The sequence below is a fragment of the Rhincodon typus genome, chromosome 14 (genome assembly GCF_021869965.1).
Source record: "Rhincodon typus isolate 14 chromosome 14, sRhiTyp1.1, whole genome shotgun sequence".
NCBI lineage: Eukaryota > Metazoa > Chordata > Chondrichthyes > Orectolobiformes > Rhincodontidae > Rhincodon > Rhincodon typus.
The window spans coordinates 19212055-19235951 of NC_063345.1; the positions used below are offsets into that span (position 1 = coordinate 19212055).

The 23897-nt window shown below is 40.3% G+C and overlaps 1 protein-coding gene across 3 annotated transcripts in view; it reads right to left on the minus strand.

Annotated features, from left to right (window-relative positions):
- Positions 1-23897, minus strand: part of rlim (ring finger protein, LIM domain interacting) — a 54038-nt gene that overhangs the window by 5436 nt on the left and 24705 nt on the right. The window contains exons 1-2 of one of the 3 annotated variants that reach the window (XM_048605162.1): positions 18338-18527; positions 15830-15937 (exon numbers count right to left, since the gene is read on the minus strand). In XM_048605162.1, coding sequence (XP_048461119.1) covers positions 15830-15937; positions 18338-18362 — 133 coding nt within the window. In that variant the 5' untranslated portion in view covers positions 18363-18527. Of the gene's footprint in view, positions 1-11354; positions 11558-11790; positions 11924-15829; positions 15938-18337; positions 18528-23897 lie in introns of those variants that run through there. The other 2 variants (XM_048605163.1, XM_020534625.2) reach the window with 2 other exon arrangements.

Sequence of the window (23897 nt, forward strand, 5' to 3'; positions counted from 1 at the left end):
CACAGATGCTGCCAGACCTGCTGAGCTTTTCCAGCAACTTTGTTTTGTTCCTGATTTACAGCATCTGCAGTTCTTTCAGTTTTCACATGTTGTAAGGTACTGTCAAAAGAACTGTGGCGGGTATCTGCATCAGTGGTGAAGAGAATGCATGTTGAAGGTAATGGATGGGGTCTAGGCTCTTTGTCATGGGTGGTGTGGAACAACAACCATCCAGAAAGTAGAAAGTATTCCATCACTCTCCCTGGCATGTGCATTATATATGGTGGATAGCATACAGGAAGTCATTATTCCTAGAATTCCTAGCCTCTGACTTGCTTTTACACCCACAGCACTCAACTGGCTGATCCAGTCCATTTTCTCGTCAATGGTAATGCCTAGAATGTTAATTATGGAGGAATTCAACAATGGTAATACAATTAAATGTTAAAGGCTGATGGATAGATTCTCTTGTTGAAGATGATCATTGTTTGGCATTTCTGTGGCACAGATGTTACCAATCTATGCCTGGATACTTTCCAGATCTTGCTGAATACGAACATGGACAGCTTCAGTTTGAGCTTTTGCAAATGAACATTCTGCAGCCACCAGTGAACATCCCTACTTTTGACCTTATGATGGAAGGATGGTCATTGATGAAGCAGCTGATGATTGGGCTTTGGACACTTACCTGAAAGGTTCCTGTAGCAATGACTGGAACTGGGGTGATTAACTTCCAATAACCACAATCACTTCCTTCCTTCTCCACCTCTCCAGTAAGTATGATTCCAAACAGTTCAGAGCTGTCCCACTTATACCCATTTATACCTGTTTTGCTAGGGCTCTTCGATGCTATCGTTTGTCAAATGTTGCCTTGCTGTTAGGGTTACTCTTACCTCATCTCTTCACTGGAGTCCGGTTATATTGCATCAATGTTGTAATGGCAGAATGCAAACTAAGTGCTAATGAGCAGGTTACTGTTGAGCAAGTGACGAGGGGAGCTAGGCTAGCACGAGATTACAGATTTGTGGTCAAATACAAATCTACTTCTGATGGCCCACAGTGCCTCAAAGTTGCCCTTCTCTCTGAGTTCCTAAATAGAAATCTATCCCATTTAACTCAGTGGTCCTAGCACACATGATGGAAGAGTATCTTGAATATGAAAATGGGACAATCTCTACAAGAAATGTGCAAAGTCACTCCTGTCATGGACAGATGCATTTATGAAAGGTAGATCAGTAAGGATGCGGTCATGTAAATTTTTTCCTCTTGTTGGTTCTCTCACTACTTACCACAGACCTGGTTATACTTTTTAGGACTTAGCCAACTTACTAAGTAGCGGCGCTACTGAACCAATCTAGGTGCTGAACACCGATGTCCTCAACCCAGAGTACATCCCATACCCTCACACTCCTTCCAGTTGTTTTCAACATGAAACAGTATTGATTCATTGGCCGAGGGTAGTTAGTAGGTGGTATCCAACAGGAGGTTTTCATGCCCAATGCCAAGTAACTTCACGGGGCCTGGTGTCAATCTTGAGGACTCCCGTGGCAATTCCCCTCCAACTGAAGTATGCTGCTAGTTCTGGATTGTCCTGGCGGCAGGACATTTTCAGGGATGGCTACGATGTCCGGGACATTATCATACACGAGGAAGCGTATCCTACAAATGATGTCAAGCTGCTGCTTGACTGCTCTGCAGGACTCCACCAATTTTGGCACAAGTCCCAAAAGTCAGTCAGAAGGACTTTAAAAGATTGCCAAGGCTGGGTTTGCTGCTGTTATTTCCTGTGTGCCTGCGTTGATGCCAGGTGGTGTGTCCACTTTCATTCCTTTCTTTAGGCCTGCTAACAGTTTGATACAGCTGACTGGCTTGCTAGATAATTTCAGATGGCTTTTGGAATCCACAACATTACAGTGGGTCCGGAGTCACATGTAGTCTATCCAGGTAGGAAAAGCAGATTTTACTTTAGTGAACCAAATGGGTTCTTAAAACAATCAACAGATTCACAGTCAGCATTAGATTAGATTTTAATTCCAGATTTATTAATCTAAATTCCACCATCTGCTTGGGCCTCTGGATTATTAATTCAATAACTACCTCACTACCTCATGCCTGCAGTTCATGAGGGGAGCAATGGCATGGTAACTAAATTTGCAGATGACATAAAAATAGGTAGGGAATTATATGTGAAGAGTATCCTAAGGAGGTACAAGCAAGTAACTAAGAAAGCGAATGGAATGTTGTCTTTTATCACAAGAAGAACTGACCATTAAAGTACGAATGTTATATTTCAGTTATAAATAGGGCATTGGTGAGATCACATATTGAATACAGTGTGTAGTTTTGGTGTCTTTATTTAATTAAGGATGAATTGGTGTAGGTTCAGAAGAAGTTTACTAGATTCATATCAGGAACAAATGGGTTGTCTTATGAGGAAAGGTTAGACAGACTGGGATTGTATTCACTGGTGTAGAGAAGAGTCACAGGTGACCACAGTCTCAACAAGGTGGACATGGAAAACATGAGCCCAGAACAAGGAGTTCCATGTAAAAATGACAAATCGTCCTTTCAAGAGACGTTTATAGAACATTTTTTAAAATTTGCAGAAGGTTCTGTGAATTTGGAATTCTCTACCATAGAAGACATAATGGTGGGATCATTGAATCATTAAGGGAGAGGTAGATTGATTAACTCGCCTAACAAAAATCTAAAGGTTACTTGGTGTAGAGGGGAATGTGGAATTTGAATCACAAACTAATCAGACATGAGCAGGTTTGAAAAGGCAAATTACCTATTTCGGCTCCTAAGTTGTGTGTTCATATTAACACTGTGGAATTGTCAAGGAACGTTCCATTTATTGACTAAGAATCAAGGATAATTATTGATAAGCTTTACCATCTTCAGCTGCTTTAAGACACTACCCAGAGAAATTCCTGCAGTTCTGTGCTGAGGCTGAGATGATTGGCTTCCAACAATCATAAACAACTTGCTTGGTGCTTGATATACCTACAGCCAGTGGAGTGTAATCTATCCAGCAATTTCCATTTACTTCAATTTTGCTAGGCTTGTGAGGTGTCATATTTGGTCGAATGTTGCCTTGAGTGCATGTAATACAGAATTTGATAAAGAAATTGAGGAGAGGAGTGAAGTGCTCTGTTCCTTTTCTAACTTTACCAGCATTCATGAGAACAGGAGTCTGCACAAGAGGTGACAGAGAACCCACAGGAGGTCAACTCTGTACACACCAAACATCAAATAATATTATCGTAATAACAACTGGCGAAATTAGTTGAAACATACAAGTGATTAGTTGGCAATATTTTGCGCATTCACCTTATCTTTTAAAACCCAGGCAATTTGTCTCTAAGTGTGAGATTTTATTAGTATCAGTAAAGTTTGAGTGGCAATAAATCCTACTAGTAGTGTTTATTTATTGAAAATTTAAAAAAATAAGTTGAGACAACACTAGCCTCGTCACTGCTAGCTCCCGGGATACTGACAGTGGGGGATGCAGTGATGGCAATGTCACTGAATGCCAAAGGACAATGGCTAGATTCTCTCTTGTTGGAGGAGGTCATTGTCTTGGTGCAGTGTGAATGTTACTTACCACTTGTCAGCCCAATCCTGAATGTTGTCAAGATCTTGCTACATTTGAATACAGATTGCTTCAGTATGAATCGTCGTGAATGGTACTGGACATTGTGCAGTCATGTGAACATTCCCACTTCCATCCTAATGATGGAGGGAAGGTCACCAATGAAGCAGCTGAAGATGGTCACGCCTAGGAAACTACTTTGGGAAACATCTGCAAAGATGTCCTGGAGCTAAGGCAACAAACTTCCACAAAGGGAGATGGTGGTGGCTGTTGATCTTGCTGCTAAGTATGATTGCATTTTTACTACGGATCCTTGTTCAAACGTGGCCTGTCGAGGACAGTCACATTCACTTCACATCTGGAATTTTGTCCATGTTTGTACTAAGCTGTAATGAGGTAATGAACCAAGTGGCCCTGGCATAATCCAAACTGAGCATCAGTAAGTAGGTTATTGCCAAGCAAGTGCCGCTTGATAGCAGTATTTCTAGTCCCTTCCATCATTTTACTGATGATCAAAACTAGACTGATGAGGCAGCCATTAGCCCAGTTGAATTTGTCCTTTGTGGGGATGGGACTTACCTGAACACACTTCCAGATTGTCGGGTTGATGCCAGTGCTGTAGCTGTACTAGAACAGCTTGGCAAAGGGGGCGTGAAAGGTTCAAGAGCACAAGTGATCAGTACTATTGCTGGAATATTGTCAAGGTCCACAAAGTTTGCAGTATCTAGTGCCTTCAGAAGTTTCTTGGTATAATGTAGAGTGAATTAAATTGGCTGAAGACTGACATCTGTGATGCTGGGGACCTTTGGCGGAGGCCAAGATGAACCACTTGGCACTTCCCATTGAAGATTGTTACAAATGCTTCTGCCTTATCTTTTGCACTGATTGCTGGGCTCCTACATTCCTGAGGTTAAGAATATTTGTGAAGCTCCCTCCTCCACTGAGCTGTTCATTTGTCCACCATCATTCACGACTGGACGAGTCATGGCAGGATGCAGAATTTAGATCTGATCCATTGATGATGGACATCCTCCAAGTGGTGTTCAACATGTAGGACTACTGATTAATCAACTAAGAGATGGCAACACAAGATAATCAGGAGATTCCCTCACCCACATTTGACCTGGTACCATGAAGCTTTACAGGGACCAAAGTTAATGTTGAGGGCTCAGAGAGAAACTCCCTCCCACTGTATACCACTGTGCTGCCACCTCTGCTGGGTCTGTCCTGACAGTGGGACAGGGTATATCCAGGGATAGTGATTGTGATGACTGGGACATAATCATAGCTTTGGGAATCATATCTTACAGTCAATCTTAGGATGTTGCTTACTAGTCTGATAGATAGCTCTCCCAACTTTGGCTCTCAGATGTTAGTAAGAAGGACTTTTTGGTTCAACAGCGTGGAGGTTGCCACTGTCATTTCTAGGGCTTAGGTCAATATAAGGCAGTCTGTCAGGTTTCATCCTATTGAGATTTTGCAATGGTTTGATACCACTGAGTGGGTTGCTAGGCCATTTTAGAGGGAAGTTGAATGTCAATTGCATTGCATTGGGTCTGGAGTCACATGCAGGTCATACCAGGTAAGGACAGCGGATTTCTTTCCTGAAAGGACATTAGTGAATCAAATGGGTTTTATGACAATCAATAACAGCTTCATGACCATCACTACTCATTTTAAATTCAAACTCTACCATTTGCTGTAGTGAGATTCAAACACAGATTCTCGGAGCACTTTTGGATTACAAATGCACCAACAATACCACTGCATTATCCTATGTAGGTACAAATAAGAGAGAAAGAAATAAGGTTTTGAACTGAAGTATGAGGAACTTGACACCAAATTAAAAAGTGGAACTCAAAGGTAATAATTCAGGAGATTGTTAACTGAGCCATGAGCAAAATGGGTAGATCAAATAAGTTTAGAGAAATAAATGCATGACTCAAAGACTGATGTGGGAGACATAGGTTTAAATTTGTGGGGATTGGGCAAAGTGGATCTGCACTGTTGGGCTCTCTATAACTGAACCGCGCTGGAAAGGGCATTCTAGCGAGTATCGTAACTAGAGCAATACGAAGGCAGTTAAACAAAATAGTGGGGACAAAGAATTACATTTAGGAAGATTTGGTACACTGAAGAATAAAGAAGAGGTGAGAGAGAAAAGTATTAATATGGGAAATTATAAACAGAGTGTGACATATCTAAAATGCAAATTAACAGAAAAAGTTAGATTACAAAAATAATAAAAATGGCAAAACTAAAGGCTCTATATCTGGATGCAACAGCATTCAAAATGAGACAGAGGAACTGATAGCACAACAGAAATAAGTACAATCAGATAGACTGGGATCTGAATCTTGACGAGTACAGAGCATTTAGGAAGAACGGGAAGCTAAGAAATGGTTGCATTAGCTCAATAGAGACAAATGACCCAAGTTCAGAAAACCGATCAGGTAGAGGGGAGAAATTATATGAACATTATTAAGGATTAGAGTGTAAAGTACTTGGAAGTGCATGGTAAAAATGGGTGGAGTCAGCATGGCTTCAATCAAGGGAACATCATGCCTGACAAATCTGTTAGAACTCTTTGAAGAAGTAAAAAAAAAAGTCAGACAAAGGACAATCAGTGGAAATGATCTATTTGGATTTCCAGAAGACCTGTGACAAGGTGCTACACAGGAAGCTGCTTAATTAGAGCCCATGGTGTCAGGGGCAAGGAACTGGCATGAATAGAGGATTGGCTGACTGGCTGAAGTCAGAGAATAGGGACAAAGGGTTTTTTTTTCAGAATGGCAGCCGGTGACATGTGGAGTTCTGCAGAGTCTGTACTGGGACCACAACTATTCACGTCATACATTAATAGTCTGGACGAAGGAATGGAGGGCTTTGTTGCTAAGTTTGCAAATGACACAAAGATAGGTGAAGGGAAAGGCAGCATTGTAGAAGTGGGGAGGCTGCAGAAGGATTTGGGCTGACAAGGAGAGGGAGCAAAGAAGTAACAGATGGAACACAATGCAAGAAAGTTGGTAGGTAGAATAGAGCCAGAGACTATTTTCCAAATGGGGAAAAGCTTTGGAAATCTGAAACACAAATGGACTTGCAAATCCTAGCTCAGGATCCTCTTAAGGTTAACATGAGGGTTCAGCTGGCAGTTAGGAAGGCAAATGCAGTCTTAGCATGGCTTTCATGAGGGCTAAATTGCAAGAGCAGGGATGTACTTTTGAGGCTGTATAAAGCTCTGGAAGGATGTGGAGGGTATCTAGAGGATATTTACAAAAATGATCCCGCAAATGAAAGGCTTGTCACAGACAGAGCGGTTGAGGACGCTGGGTCTGTACTCAGCGTTTTGAAGGGTGAGGAAGAATCTGATTGAAATTTACAGAATACTGAATGGCCTGAATAGATTGGACATGGAGAAGTTGTTTCCACTAGCAAGACAGATTAGGTCCCAAGGACACAGCCTTAGAGTGAAAGGACGACCATGTCGAACTGAAATGATGAGGAATTTCTTCAGCCAGAGAGTGGTTAATCTGTCAAAGCCAAGTCATCAACAATATTTAAGACATCAGTAGGTAGGTTCTTGATTGATAAGGGGATCAAGGGTCATGGGCAGAAGGCAGAAGAGTGAAGTTGAGAACATATCAGCCACGATCGAATGGTGGAGCAGACTTGATGGGCCAAGTGGCCCAATTCTGCTCCTGTTTCTTATGGTCTTTATGGATAGAAAGCTAGCTCACCAACAGGAAATAATATGTATATAAAACGGGTCTTTTTCTAGTTCGCAAGATTTAATTGGGAGTTGTGTTACATGAATTGTGCTGTGGCACCAACCTTTTATAAGTTCATAAGATATAGGGGCAGAATTAGGCCATTCGGCCCATCAAAGTCTGCTCTGCCATTCGATCATGGCAGAAATGCTCCTCACCCCCATTTTCCTGCCTTCTCCCCATAACCTTTCAACCCATTACTAATCAAAAATCTGTCTAATTCCTTCTTAACTTTACTCACGTCCCAGCATCCACTGCAGTTTGGGGTAGTGAATTCTACAGATTCGCAAACCTTTGGGAGAAGTAGTTTCTCCTCAACTCTGTCTTAGGATAAGGGGTACCATATTTAAAACAATGACCTCTTATTTGTAGAATGCCCCACAAGAGGAAGCATCCGCTCCATGTCTATTTTATCTATACCGTTTATCATCTTGAATACCTCAATTTTATCTCCCCTCATTCTTCTAAATTCCAGAGAGTATAGGCCTAAACTGTTCAATCTCTCTTCATATGACAAACCCCTCATTTTTGGGATCAATCTAGTGAATCTCTTCTGAACTGTCTCCAATGCCACCACATCCTTCCTCAAATGAGGGGATCAAAACTGCACAATACTTCATGTGCGGTCTCACGAATGCGTTGTATAGTTGCAACAATACTTCCTTGCCTTTATATTCTATTCCTTTAGCTATAAAAGCCAACATTACTTTTGCTTTCTTTATTATCAGCTGTACTTGTATGCTAGTTTTCTATGACACATGAACGAGGACACCCACATCCCTCTGCACCAGGGCACCCCTAAGTCTCTTCCCGTTTAGATAATAGGTTGCCTTCCCATTTTTCCAGCCAAAATGCAAGACCTCACGCTTGTCCATGTTAAACTCCCACCTGCCACATTTTGGCCCACTCTCCTAACCTACATATATCCACTTGTAAGGTTATTATTTCCTCATTGCAATTTACCATCCCGCCCATTTTTGTGTCATCCACAAATCTGGCTATAGAGCCTTCTATCCCTGCATCCAAGTCGTTAATGTGGATTGTAGATTGCTGTAAATAATAAATTACCCCAATCCCATATGATCCAATCTTGTGAATTAATCTCTCATGTAGCACCTTATCAAAAGCCTTCCGGAAGTCCAGATATATTACATCTACACGATCCCCATTATCCACTTTGCTTGTTACATCTTTGAAGAACTCTAGCAAATTAGTCAAACATGATTTGTCCTTCATAAAACCATGCTGACTCTGATAGATAGCATTTTGACTTTCCAAATGTCCTGATATTGCTTCCTTGATAATTGATTCTAACACTTTGCTAACAACAGATGTTGAACTAACTGGTCTGTAATTTCCCCCATATTGCCTCCCTCCCTTCCTGAATAAGCATAGCATTTTCCAATTCACTGGAACCTTTCCAATGTCCAGGGAATTTTGGAATATTGTAACCACTGGATCCACTATCTCACCTGCCACTTCTTTTAGTACCTAGGATGTAGGCCATCAGGCCCAGGGGACTTGTCTGCCCTCAATCCCAATAGTTTGCTAAGTACCTTTTCTCCATCAATGTTGATTGTTCTAAGTTCTACCCGTTCTCTGACTTGCTATTGTCCTCTACCATGAAAACCGAGGCAAAGTATTGATTTAGCAGCTCTACCATTTCAGCGTTCCCCACCATTAACTCTCCAATTTCATCTTCAAAGGGACCAAGATTAACAACTCTTTTCCCTTTTATATACCTATAGAAGCATTTGCTATCCTTTTTTATATTTTGTGCTAGTTTTCTTTCATAATTTACCATAGCTGTTTTTATTAATTTTTTTAGTATCCCTTTGTTTACGCTCGAAAGTTTTCCGATCCTCCTGGCCTTTCCAATATGGTACACCTTAGTTTTTGACTTTATAATGTCCTTGACCTCCTTGTTTAGCCATGGATTGTTTTTATCCCCCTCACCATCTTTCTTCCTCACTGGGATATATTTTAGTTACGAAGAATTGAGTAGCTCCTTAAAAACTGCCACTGCTCATCCGCTGTCTCACCTTTTAGCCTTCCTGTCCAATCTACTCAGGCCAAATGCATTCTCATGCCTATGTAATTTCCCACTACTGTGAGACTCCACTTTCTCACCCCCAAACTGAATTTTGGATTCTATCATACTACGGTCACTACTCCCTACAGGATCTATAACTATGATGTCATAAATTAACCTCTCCTCATTACACAATACCAAATCCGAGTAGCCTGCTCCCTGGTTGGTTCCACAATACACTGCTCCAAGAAACAATCTCTAATACTTTCAATGAACTCTGCCTCAGGCTACCCTTGCCAATTTGATTCTTCCAATCTATGTGCACGTTAAAATCACCCATGACTATTGCTGTTCCTTTCTTGCAAGCCTCTAATATTTCCTGGTTCATACTGTACCCCACTGTAGAATATACATTTGGAGACCTATAGATTACTCCTACCAAGTACTTCTTCCCTTTGCTATTTCTGATTTCTACCCAGACTTATTCCACATCTTGATCTCCCATGCTTATGTCATTTCTCATTACAGCACTGATCCCTTCCTTCACCAGCAAAGCTACACCACCTCCTTTCCCTTTCAGTCTATCCCTCCGAAAAGCCGAGCACCCTTGGATATTCGATTCCCAGACCTAGTCTCCTTGTAACCATCTCTCAGTAATACTACCAAATCGTACCCTTTTGTTTCTATTTGCTCATTAAATTTAACTCATTAATATTGTTTCAAATGCTTTGTGCAATTAGATGCAAAGCTTTCAAATTTGTTCTACTGGTAAATTTCCCTACTCTTTTATAAATCCTTGGTGCATAAAGACAATCACCTGTTCTGTCCCTGACTGTTATTGTCTGGTAACCATCTGCCACATCACTAACCTGCACTCTTACTTCCTCCTTTAATTTAGGTTTTCCAATTTCTCCTGCAACTGAATCCACCCCCCTCCAAGGTTAACTCTGGAACTCAAATTCAGTATGACTGCTGGGATGCTGTTGGAGCCCATAACCTTTTTGTATGATTCATAACCTTTGCTTTATATCCAATGTCTTTGGCAACTTCTTGATATCAATGAAGTAAATTAAATTGGCTGCAAAATGGTATCTGCAATGCTAATGATCTTGCAAGGATGAAGAGACACGGCACTTCTGCCTAAAAAATTTGCAAATTCTTCAGCTTTGTTCTTTGTACTGATGTGTTGGGTTCCTCATTCGTTGGGCATGAGGATACTTATGGTGCCCCTGCTGCCACTTAGCTGTTTAACTGTCCACCACCATTCATGAGTTTTGCTCTGACCCGTGGCTTTGGAATGACTTAACTCTATTTAATACAGTTTTGTAGAAGATCTGTAGAAGAGCTTCTGCTGTTTAGTACACACACTCCTGTGTTGCAGCTTCACTAGGTGAAGTTCTCCACAGATGTTGTCAGACTGAATATCTCTAGTGTTTTCTATTTGTATTTCGCTAAAACTACAAGCTGCTTCATTACAATGCAGCAAGAAATTTGAGAGAGAGCGAGAGCGAGTCTGTATTAGGGGGAGACAATGGCCTTGTGGTATTATCACTAGACTTTTAATCTAGAGAACCTAGTATTAATCTGGAAACCCGGTTCGAATCCCGCTATGGCAGATGGTGGAATTTGAATTTAATTAAAAAATCTAGATTGAAGAGTCTAATGATGACCCATGAAACTGATGTCAATTGTTGGAAAAACCCATCTGATTTACTAATGTCCTTAAGGGAAGAAAACTGCCATTCTTACCTGATAACAATGGTCTACATTTGAGTCCAGACCCACAGCAATCTGGTTGACTCTTAACTGCCCCCTGGGCAATTAGGGATGGGCAATAAATGCTGACCTAGCCAGCAATGCCTACATCCCATGAGTTAATTAAAAAAAAACTTTGCAGTTTGTATCACAACAGGGGTGCTGAAAGACTCTTCCCTATTTGCTGATGATGTGACATTGTCCAGTCATGCATGTATTAACTTACCCCGGATTAAAAACTGGAAGTCTTCCATAGTCAACCTGATCATCTCAAATCCCAAGGATCTGATGTGCTCAGTGGACTTTTCTGTTATCCATCTGTTACAAGCCCAATTCCTTATAATTGGGCCATCCATCCAGACTGGGACATTACCATTATCATTGTGACCACCAAGTGAGATCAAGAGCAAAGGCTTTGTCAATCCTTACCTGTTGAGAAATGGACATTCACTGGGTGAACAGTTTGATGGAATCTTGCAAGCAAGGTTTGAGAACCACATAAATGGCAGCCAAATATTTGTAGAGAGCTTTTCATTGGAACAAATTAATCTCAATAAAAAGAAAACCAAATCTGAGTAGTACAAACCAGCCCGATAGTTCAAGATAATGCTCTGAAGAACATTAATTGATTATGAACCCAACTGCTGGACTGTATTGATTACCTGCTGCATGGCCATGCCAGCCGGACTCCAAGGTGCTCTGATGAATCTGTCATCCAATGCAGATAAACGTGGGCATCCTTGATGTGTTGTGAGTACAGACAGGCACTTTGTAAAAGCTTGGGTGCCAGATTGGCGCCAAATGGCATGTCCTTATACCGACAGCTTTGTCTTTTGAAACTGAACCAGAATCTCCAATGACATTCCTAAATAGCGATATAAAATTAGTCATCTTCCACATCCACAGCTGCTAGCCTGTCTCCTAATGCCTGTATAATCTCAAGAACTGTAACCACTGAATTTTTCTGAGGAATTAGTTTAGAACACTGCACTAAAGTACACCGATGCAGTTAACCATACTCCCACACTTTCTGCTAAGTACAATCTAGCTTACGTAGAAGCCAGTTTTCTTTTCATATTTTCCTCAAGTTCTTGAACACACTGTTGCTTCCCAGGTCTCTGCCCTTCCTGCAATGCCAAGTTTGCAATCAAGTCACCGTCCATGACAAAGCATCTGAAATGCCCCTAATCAAAGTTACAAACAGAATCTTCTCTGACATTAGGACATTCTTCTTCAGTCCTCTGCAACCTTCAGTGACAGTTAAGCGCAATACTGTAAATGGACCTGGGAGATGAAAACACACTTAAGGATTTTACAATGAAACAGGAGATTGAGAATAGGACACTAATTTGCAAGAACAAAAGGCCTTTCTCGGAGAAATAGGACTGCAATGAGGCTTGAGACAAAGGTTATAGTATTCAAAGAAAGGAACCAATTACAATGGCAACTAATATGGGGGCCAAAGTGAGAACTGACTGATCAGCAGTTTAATAGGAAGGGAGTCTCAACAAAATAAATGAGCTCAAAAGTGGCAGAGAAGCCATCTTAACTTGTTCCTTCAGCTACAAATATTTAAGCACATTTCACAAGAGCTCTCTGTTCCTGCACCTTTTGTAAAAAATTACAGATAATTAATGAGAGTTACAATGAGATGAACAGGAATGGCCTTGTGTAAGATTGCCTTTTTATTCCAAAACATGCACTTAAGTGGACATAAAGGCATTTTGAGCTTACGTAGACGAGGAGAAACATGTTACTCCTAAGTGGAGAACAGGGAGGAGACGACAGAGATGAGGAAGCCCAAAAGTAAAATTATGAAGGGATGATGATGATGTAACCAGGGTGAAGTCAACTATGGGCATCCACAAAAAGAGTGCTCAGATTCAGTGACAGCTATGAAGTTTAAGGGAAAACAGTAGACATTCTAGGAACAGAATATCAATATCTGTGCTGCTGGAGATTTGTCAGTGGAATCAAAGGGATGAGAAGAGAGTTCCTAAGAAACTAAAAGATGATCTTCCAAGAGCACAATAATTAGAGATGCACAACAGCGTCAGTGCTCGCAGAGGGGGGAAATTCAACAACAGTAAATAGCAGTATAGCTGTGGGAGTGAAGACCAGGACCATGACCAGTAAAGTTATGGGGGTAAAAGAGGGTAAAGTATAAGTCCATGTGATCAGTGTAGTTGGGAAGATGGTTAAGGAACAGCTGGAGGTACATGAGGAACACATACAAATTGGGTACAACAGAAAAACTTGTGAAGCTAGTTCAGCAAAAGTAAAAAAGAAGCTCTGAAGTCACGTTGACAAAAAGAGCATTGTTCTGGCAAGTAATTGTGGGTAACAAAGCACAATTATATAACTAAGTTACAGCAGGCATGCTCAGGTATCTGTATGAATTATTTAAGTACATAGTTTTGCGAAATAAAACTTCTGATGGAGAAATGACCGACAAATGTGGTATAAGTGTCAAGAACAGCATTCTTCAAGGCTCTTAATTGACATTAAAGGATAAATAAGCATAATTAGAATTGAATACCCTTGATTTTGAAGGCCAAATTAACAGGCCACACAAGTTTGGTGAGTCTAGATTTAAAAATACTTCCTTTAGCAACAACTTTTATTTACAGAGCACCTTCATTTGAGCAAACCATCCCTAAGCACTTTTCAGAGCATCGAGAAAAAAAATGACACTGAGCCTTCGAAGGAGATGCTGTTTAAATTGCCAAAAGCTTGGTCAACTGGGCAGTTTTAAGGAGAATCTCAAAGGAGAAAGGAGGAGATGTTTAGGGAGAGAATTCCAGAGTTTCAGAAATTGACAATTGCCAAAGATCATGTTATTAAAACTTGGGACACTTAAGAGCTCAGAATTACGAGCGCAGATACTAAGGAGGATTTTAGGCCTGGGGAAGATTTGAGATATGGAGCATCTGAGGTCATAGAGGGGTCTGATACAAGATGAGAGTTTTGTAATCAAAGAATTTTTGAACCAGGAATCACAGAGATGAATAAGCACAGATGAGTGAAGAGGATGGGGCAAGTTAGGCCATGGGCAGAATTTGATAATCTCAAATTTACAAAAGGTAGAAAATGGGAGGTGGCAAGAAGTGCATTGAAGTCACATCCAGGGCTAACAAAGACATGGGTGCAGCAGATGAGTTATGGAAGGGCAGATTCAGGTAACGTTATAGAGGGAGAAACAGACTTTCTTAAATATGCTGTGGATGCAGTAGGAGCTCAGAGAATCAAATATGACACCAAGTTTGTGAACAGTGTGGTTCAGGCTAACAGGCACAAAGGTTGATAAATCTTAAATATTGCATGAGTGAACAAGGTACAGTAAGATCGGTGATTCTCAACTAAAAACTGTCATCTTTTAGTACTTCCTATCAATTTTGTGCTCAATAGCATGGGGCAAATTACATTGTTGTTCATTTTGGTAGATTGATCATGTCTTCAGTTTTCTATTACCAATCATACAGATCACTGATTTTAGTGAGTTAATGCGTATTTCAGCTTCTGGCAAAACATTAATATCAAAATAGCGTTTAGCACTGTTTCAGCAGTATCAGTTCAAATGACAACATTCTAGTTCAACAGAATCTGTGCTAAAGTGCCAATTTTGTGCCTCAGTTCCCTCATTTGTGTTTTTCAAACAATTCTTTAGTTATTTGGAGATTTGGATAATGATGATTGTTGCGTTATGATGGATGAATGTTTGTAAACAGGTTTGTGAACAGGCCAACATCTTCAATTAACTCCTTTTCTTAAGTCACACATGCACCGAGATTGACAGTATTATGCCCTTAACATTTGTTCTCAGATTCTGCCAACTGGTCCAGAAAGCTAAATTCCTTGGAAAATTCTTGTGAGGAAATCCTGGAAACTGGCTGGTTTTGGAAATCCAAAACAACTCAGGAGCTAAAACTAATGAGGATCATTTGTGGAGAAGCGAAACATTTTGCCCACTTGCAAAGGACACCATAAAAGAATAAGTCAACACAGCCTTGGTAACCATAATGAAATAAATAGGCTCAATGGCTTAAGGTGGGACTTTAAAGGAGGCAGCAGTATCTACTTAAGTGTCATGATTTTCACGTGCTAATAGATTACGATTTCTCCAAATCCAGTCCAGCCAGGAATTAATCCTATGAAAGGTGGAGATTACTTAAATGAAACATCTTAACTTGACAGCACTAATATAGATGTGATGGCCAGTTCAGTGGTCATAGATATGGTACAGTTCAGTTATTCCTTGTGGATACTGCTTAAATTTGGACAGTGAGCAAGAGACAGCCTCAGCTCTTGCACTCACAAAGAACAAAAGATTACTCAGAGGAAAGAATGGATACTGGTGGGAAACATCCTGACCACAAAATGAATTAGCTAGTCTTTAATACAGAAATTGTCAAATGGTTAAATGCCCAAATTCTACTTCAAACTGGAGGAAGAAGGGGAGGGTTCCAGAGCAAAAAAGTATTGGTAAAGCCCTTCCAGGGAAAGAGAAGCATCAGATTGTAACATCATAGTGATCTGTTGTAATCAGTCAGCTTAAATAATGTTGCAAACACATTTTTATTCTATGCCCATGTGCATATTATGTTGACCCCAAAGATAGGGAAAGTGGAAACATGCCAAAATATATAGTTCATATATTAAATTTATATACCACACAGGTGGGACCATTATTTAATTGCTTACCTCTGTTGTCACCAGAGCCTTCACTTCTCCGAGTATCAGGGTTGTTCTGAATGACACCGTCCTTCACCTGTTGTAAACGCCTGATAAGCTCCTCTTCTGTGACTTCCCCTTCAAAATACAATGAGGACAAGTACCATGAACACTGCCAGTAAATTAGAACATACATTTTGGTGACTGAATTATACCCAGGAGTCACAGTCACTGAGAAGAAACTGTCATTTTATATTGTGATTCAGTAAAACTGAGTGCCCATTTTTTATTCCTGAAAGCACCAACTCTTACTAGGTTACAATGATGCAGAATCCAACAACTAAACCCTGCTAACTAATCCTTCATTTGAACTATAACAGCATTGAGGTAATCAACTAAAAAATGCACAATAGAGGCGCCTGCCATCTACATACACGCATTCATTTTACCAACAAGACGGTCTGCATGGCAAGCAGCAATAGCAATTCCCACTGATTAACTCTTTCTGAACAGAGGCACCAAGGCCAATTGCAACGATATAATTACTTTCCCAACTGAGATCAATTAATTAATGTAGATTGGGAATTAAAATCGACACACTCAGGCCTTTTCCGATTTGCATTGCATGAGGCATTGATTTTAGTCACCAAGCCTCGGTAACCGAGGCACATGATTTTCCAATAAATAAAGATCAAATTTCAGGTGTACAGGAGAAGTTAATGCAAAAGTTGTGGCAAAAATATTGTAACCTACTATAAAAAGGCATAATGTAGCTTTGAATGATTCTGAATGAGTCAAGAGTTCAAATAATAATGGTCCAAGGCAGACACTGAGATCAGCAAGATCATGTGTTTTGTTCCTTAGTCTCAGTTTAAGTATCATTAGTATGACTTCACTCTACTTCCACAGAGTTACAATTTAAAATGTGGTTTGATGAGGAAGATGGCTTTTCATGAGTAGACCGACATCATTCATGGGTTTACAGGCAATTAAACCAGGTGGTTTTGCTTAATTTCTTAACTAATTTTTATCATGTGCATAATATAATGATGTTCTCCAAAACCATCCAAATAACTGGACTACAATCTTCCTTCTTAATCAGGGCAGAACTAATGTATTCAGAATAAAGTAAATTAAGCAAATTTACTGCTGAATGACATTTTTAATCATTCAAGTCCTTCCAAGCCTTTCTTTCAGAAAACTCTGGAGAGGAATTTCTCCAGTCTGATCACCTCAGGAAAGATGGTAGATGATTGGTATTAATTCCACTAATGGGACTTTGCAGAAAATCATAGATGAGACATTCTGATTAACAGACAGAGACGGGTAGCTGAGTAGCCTTCTAATTTCCAATTTCTTGTTCTTTTGAGAACAAGAAGTTTTTAAAAAGAACAAAGTACAGTCATCTCAGGGAACACAATTTATAATGTTCTGCTACAGGAGCTGAGTTTAGTGAAATTTAAAATTTCTCAGAAGACTAGACATTAGAGGCCGTATTGCAGCACCATCTCATGAGAATACACTTCTAACTATTGGTTCTCATATTAACCCTTAGCTTAAGTACACTCAATATTACTGATTCACTGACCAACAAATACAATTACATAATACTTACCCAGTTAGACTCTTTCAACATTTAAATAATTCTCTAAGCTACTTATACCTTTCTGCTCCAACGAGTACAGTCCCAGGCAAATTTTTCATCATAACTATATACACTGCAGACTCTAGAAAATAGGCTTGCACTGTGAAAACAAGCATTATGTCTACAGCAAATGATGTTAGACACTTTACACGCAGACATAACCATAAACAACATTTTTATATTTTCATAAAGGATATACCTTTGCTAAAAATCAAAGGCTGCAAAATGATTATTTTAAAAGTGTTAGAATAAATCATATGCTACTTCACAGTTAAGATTTTGGTTTGCATTCTATTGATTGCGAGCAGCTAGTATCTGTTGCCCTGCCGATATTGAGCTAGTCTTTTCAGCATTTCAAACAGCGAACTACAACATTCACTACAAATGGTGATTGAAGAAATAAGCTTTACTTCCGCTATTAAACAGAACCTAGTCAGGCACCTAAGCAATATTACACATAATGAGGGCACCACCTCTTCAAATTTAAAGAGCAACTAACTTTGATGCAGTGACTAACACTTAACACACAAGCATAAATTTCACTTTACCCCTAACGTACCAGAACATTTCAAATGACAGTAGAAATTTCAATAAGGATTGCAGTCTCCCAAAGTGAACATAATTTATTCTCATTAAAAATGCAGGCATAAAAAAATTCTTCCTTGCATTCACTGACAGCACCAAGCACACGAAAGATCACACAGAAGAGTACAGAACAGAATGACAGAGATCAGTACATAAAGGTTTGCATGAAATGTTTCTACTTTCAAGTTTTTACATCCAGCAGATTCCTCTTAAACCTTTCAGATTCAGCATGCATACTTACCACACATATTTACCTTTCAATCCTCTGACTCTTCAATGTACCATATTGTGCTCCACATGCCACCCACCTGACTTAAAATTTTGTGGTGTCATACTGATCACCTCTCACTATCCAGTGCTGGCCCACTGCCATGGCCATATTCTTCACACGACCTGAAAGTTGAACTGTGCCCTGGTCAGTTCACTCTCTTGATCTGTGAGCCAAAAGCTACCCCTGTGGAGGAAAGCAGAAGAGAACAGAGACAGAAGGAAACAAAAGAGACAAAAACCTGAGCAGATAAAAAAAAGCAAGCTAGCAGATGTAAACGGGTGGTTGGAAGAGGAAAGAACCATACACAAACAAAAGGCAGAAAAGAAACAGTGTATTCTAAAATTCACGAGCAACACTGGGGATGAGAAAGAAAATGCCTATTCTTTTTTTAAAACTAGCTTATTTTGGTTACGTTTCATATCACAATGAAAATCTTCAGACTCTTAGCACAAGCTCATTTCAAAATAATTTCTCAGAGGCCAAGTTTCATTCAGGTGGACTTTTTTGCATGACCTACACACTTGTAGTTTTGTCAGAATTCTGTAAATTTCAGAACCTACACTAAGTATAGAGAAGGCACACACACACACAAACACACCAGACTCTCTCTATCCTGTTGCCATACATTATTTTCAGATAAGAAGTTGATTTTCAAAGATTGTCAGGCAATGGGGAACTAGCTATCCTTAACTGTTTTGCTGACAACTGGAAACATTCTCATGTGTGATCACTTAAAGACAGAGACACACTCAGGGACTAAATAGTGATTTCAATATCTGCGAGGTTCCTAGGAATACTGCAGCAACTTACACTGCCTGAACGTCCAAAGCCTGTCCATAATCTATAAGACACAAATCAGAAGTCTGATGAAATACTCCCCATTTGCCTGGATGGGTGCAGCTCCCACAACACTTAAGAAGCTTGACACTATTCCAGGACAAAGCAGTACCCTTGATGGGCACAATCACACAAAACTGCTGCTATCTCAACCACTAACGCTCAGTAGCAGCAGTGTGTACTATTTAAGAGATGCACTGCAGAAATTCGCCAAAGATCCTTAAACAGTACCTTTCAAACCCATGATCACCTTCATCTAGATGGACAAGGGCAGCAGATACACGGGAACACCAGAACCTGCAAGTTTTCCTCCAAGCCACTCATTATTCTGACTTGGAAATATATTGCTATTCCTTCACTGTCGCTGAGTCAAAATCCTGGAATTCCCTCGGTAATGGTGTTGTGGGCCTAGCAACAGCATGTGGGACTGTAGTAGGGTTCAAGGTGGCAGCTCACCACCACGTTCTCAAGGGCAACTAGGGATGGGCAATAAATGCTGGTCAGCCAGTACCCCACAAGAAAATAAAACACACAATCTAGTGCTGCTAAGCTTGGGCATCACTTGAAAGGTACCAAGAATCCACAAATATACCAAACACCAACTGCATTTACAAACTCTGCTCAAGTCATTGGATGTAAACCATTTTAACAAATCAGTAAGGCCTTGAAAAGTTCTAGATAAATACAAATCTTTCTTTCATCACTCAAACAGATCAAACCCTCCTTCTCCATTCTATTAGGTCCCATATTTCTATTCTTTTGTTGCTGAATTTCAGCACGGATACAGTAGTTCCGATGAATTTCACAGTTTCCCAGTGATATCAAATTGCAGACTAATTCCCAGGGCAGATAAGCCAAGGGACCGCTCAGTGCCATTAAAAACAAGGTCAATACATCCAGCTAGTAGATCTTGCAGGATAAGTGATATTTTACACTCAGATACATGAAAATCTAAATGTATTGTTTTATGTATTAAAATTAAACTGGAGTTTAAACATCCATAAATGTATATAAACTCTGCACATCAGACTGCTATACACAAATCTAGACACATACCAGATTGGCTTATTAAAAGGATCAAATTAAAAAGGAATCAACAACCAGTTAAAGAAGCAAGGAAACAAAATAATATCAATTCAAATACTTTTGCAAATGATTTTGATCATGTTTCCCTTTCTGCATAAGCAGGAAAAAAATTGGAATATTGCTTGCAACACATCATAAAGATGGCAAAATTCACATTAGTAACTATAAAGCTCTGCTTGAAATGTCAGTGTTTGTCAGAGTCCAATGGCCCTCCTGGAAATACTAAGTTCATGGAACTTTCCACAGCAATTATCAACTGAATAAAGGCACAAATTAAAATTCAGTTGGTACAAACAATATTACTGTAAATCTCAGAATTTGGTGTTTAATCATTGATAGCAAGACTGGCCATTCACAAAGTTAATCAAGACCTGCTATTTACAAGTATCACCCTGAACAATGGGAAGCTACCGAACCAAAAATCCCCAAGTAACTGGAATTATTTAACATTTTAAAAAAAGTCAAAGGAATGCTACTAGAAAGCTGTGCAAATTGTAACAAAAGGGATTTTTGGCAAGTTGCAAACATTGTTGTTCCTTGCAAAACTTCTTCCTTCCACTTAGCAATGACTATTCCACCTAAATTAGTAATTTTTTTTGGTATTATCTATATTTTGTACTGAAGAAACTAGTTATGGAAGTTCGATCTAGTTCTAAAACAGGGGTGCGCTCCTGTTGGTTTGGGCCACATTATGATTGTTCCTCATCCTAGAAGGGCTAGTGAGCAAACTTCAGAAAGATAACGCTTATCACAACAGTAAACATGAATTTTATCAAAAAATTCTCAAGCAATAGATTGATAATTTAGAGGAATAACGATCAAAACGTGCCACGCAACAAAAGCTCAATTTAAAAAAAGCCAATTTTTTTTTGTTTTAGAAGCCAAGCCAGGAAAAACAATCAGCTCCAACTCATGATAATCAGGGAAGGGTACTGACTGGGTTGAGCTAAGGAGTTAGGTTTAAATAATGCTAACCTTGGGTCATCTTTGGTAGGGCACATTTTGAGTTGGCCTCTGTGGAATTCACAGGAAAGGGAGGGGGGTGAGAGGAGAGTTGAATTTCAGTTTGGGGTATCTTTGTCTCTCCAGTCTGTTTTCCTTTCCCACACTCCTATCCCTTGCTTCCTTTCTCTCTCACACTTACCTCTCTCGTTCACTTCCATGTCACGTCTCACCACCACCCCCTTCCAGTACACAGACATTTATCCCTCTCTTTCTGCATGACTTATTCTGCTCCTTTAAGTTCAAGCCAATAATCCATGGATCACTGCACTTCAAACATTTCTATCATGATTTTATTACCTTACCAATTGAGATGAAAGCGGTCAAGCACAGCCATACTCCAAATTATACTGACTCCTTCCCCCAAACGATACTTAAATGCAAACTTAAGTAATTATATAATAATCTTAAAAAATGAGAAGTAAAAGAAAGTATAATTTGTGGCAGCGACCCATTGGCCTCACTGTAATTTCTCCCTACGATGCTCACCTTCATGGCCTGACCTTCCAATTCACACTTGGGTTGTGGGCATCACTGGCTGGGCCAGCATTTAGTCTATGCCTTAGTTGCCCTTGAGAAGGTAGTGGTTAGCTGCCTTCTTAAGCTGCTGCAGTCCATGGGCTGTCAGTAGACCCACAAGGCCAGTACAGAAGGCATTACAAGATTTTGAAAGTGATACTAAAAAAACTGTGATTCATTTCCAAATCAGGATGGTGAGTGGTTTTGGAGAGTAAGGTGCATGGTTCCCAAGTATCTGTTATCCTTGTCCTTCTACGTGGAAGTGGTCATGGCTTTGGAAGGTGCTGTCTGAGGCGCTTTGGTGAACTCCTGCAGATCATCTTATAGATGGGATACGCTGCTGCTGACTGTCACTAGTGCAGGGAGTGAATGTAGTACAAATCAAATAGCCTGCTTTGTTCTGCTTGGTTTCAAGTCCCTTGAGTGTTGCTGGAGCTGCACACGTTGAAACAAGTGGGGAGCATTCCATTACACTCCTGACTTGTGCCTTGTAGATTGTAGCTAGGCTATGGAGAGTCAGATGATAAGTTATTCACTGGAATATGCCTTGCCCCCCACTAGTCCAGTTCAGTTTCTGGTCAATGGTGACCTCCAGGATGTTGGTAGTGGGGCAATTCAGTGATAGTAATGCCATTGAATATCAAGGGAGGTTTGTGACATTGTCTCATATTGCGATGCCATTGCCTGGTATGCGTGTAGCGCAAGCATTACTTGCCACTTTTCAACCCAGGCTTAGACATGAACTGCGTCAGTATCTGAGGCGTTGCATATGGTGTTGAACATTCTATAATCATTGGTGAACGTCTCACATCTGACCTTATGATGCAGGGAAGACTATTGATGAAGCAGCTGAAGATGGTTGGGCCTAGGACATGATCCTAAGGAACCAAGAGTTCTTGTGATGCAATGGCAGTGTTTCTACCTGTGAGCCAAAAGCCCAGGTTCAGGTCTCACCCGCTCTAGAGTTGAACAGTATCTCTGAACAGGTTGGTTAAAAATATATACCCCAGTGAACTGAAGGCAGTTGTGGCACAGTAGTAGCATCCCTACCTCTGAACCAGGAAGGGCAGGTTCAAGTCTTAACTGCTCCAGCAATATGTCATAACATTTCTGAACGGGCTAAAGAGAAAATATCTACGCTAAGGAACTCCAGCAAAGACGTCCTGAAGCTGATATGACTAAGCAACAACCACAACCATCTATTTTTGCTGCAGGTATGACTGCAACCAGTGGAGAATTTTTCCTGATTCCATTCACTCCAAATTTGGTAGGACTCCTTGATGTCAGACTTGGTTGAATGCAGCATTGATGGCAAGGACAGTAACTTTGATGTCCCCTTGGTATTCAGCTCTTTTGTCTACGATTATACAGAGGCTGTAATGAGGTCAGGTGCTGAGTGGCTCTGGCAGAACCCAAACTGAGCATCAGTGAGCAGGTTATAGCTTGACACGTGCTGCTTGGCAGCACTTTGAGGACACCTTCGAACACTTTATGAATAATTGAGAGCAGACCGAGTGATGGTAATTGGCTGAGTTGGCTTTGTCTTGCTTTTTGTCTACAAGACATACCTGCAGCAGGTATACCCTGTCCTGTACACAAGGACTGTCGTAGTACCCCTCTGCCATCAGACTGTCATTGCTTTCTCCACATGTGACTTTTATCTCCTTCCCATCTTCCTTAAGCCAGAGTCTCCTCAAAAGTCACCTATTCCCAGACCTAACTCCAGATTTAACACCATGGATCCAGACCTTTGGTTTGCTCACTGCTCCTCCAATCACAGACAGGTTCTCTCTCATTTTTGCTCCTGATAGGCTCACCTGTAAGCCTGCAACAGTGCACACAGAAGAGAAAGGCCATCTGATCAGAGGAGCAGCACTTTGCGAAATCTTCCACACATTCTTACCTATATAATGCACTGGCTTCAAAAAAAACACACAAAACGTAAAAAATTTTTAAAAATGTTAACTTTCACTCGATATCATTATTTTCCTGGTACATAATCCTTCTCACATAAGGGTATGCAATTATTAAATGAGAACCCTACAAATGATTTATAAAATTGGTCTATCAGTAAAACAGATGTCAGGCTGTATGAAACACTGGTGGGCCATGTCATCTGCACGCTGTAGATTGGGCACCCCTACTCTAAAACA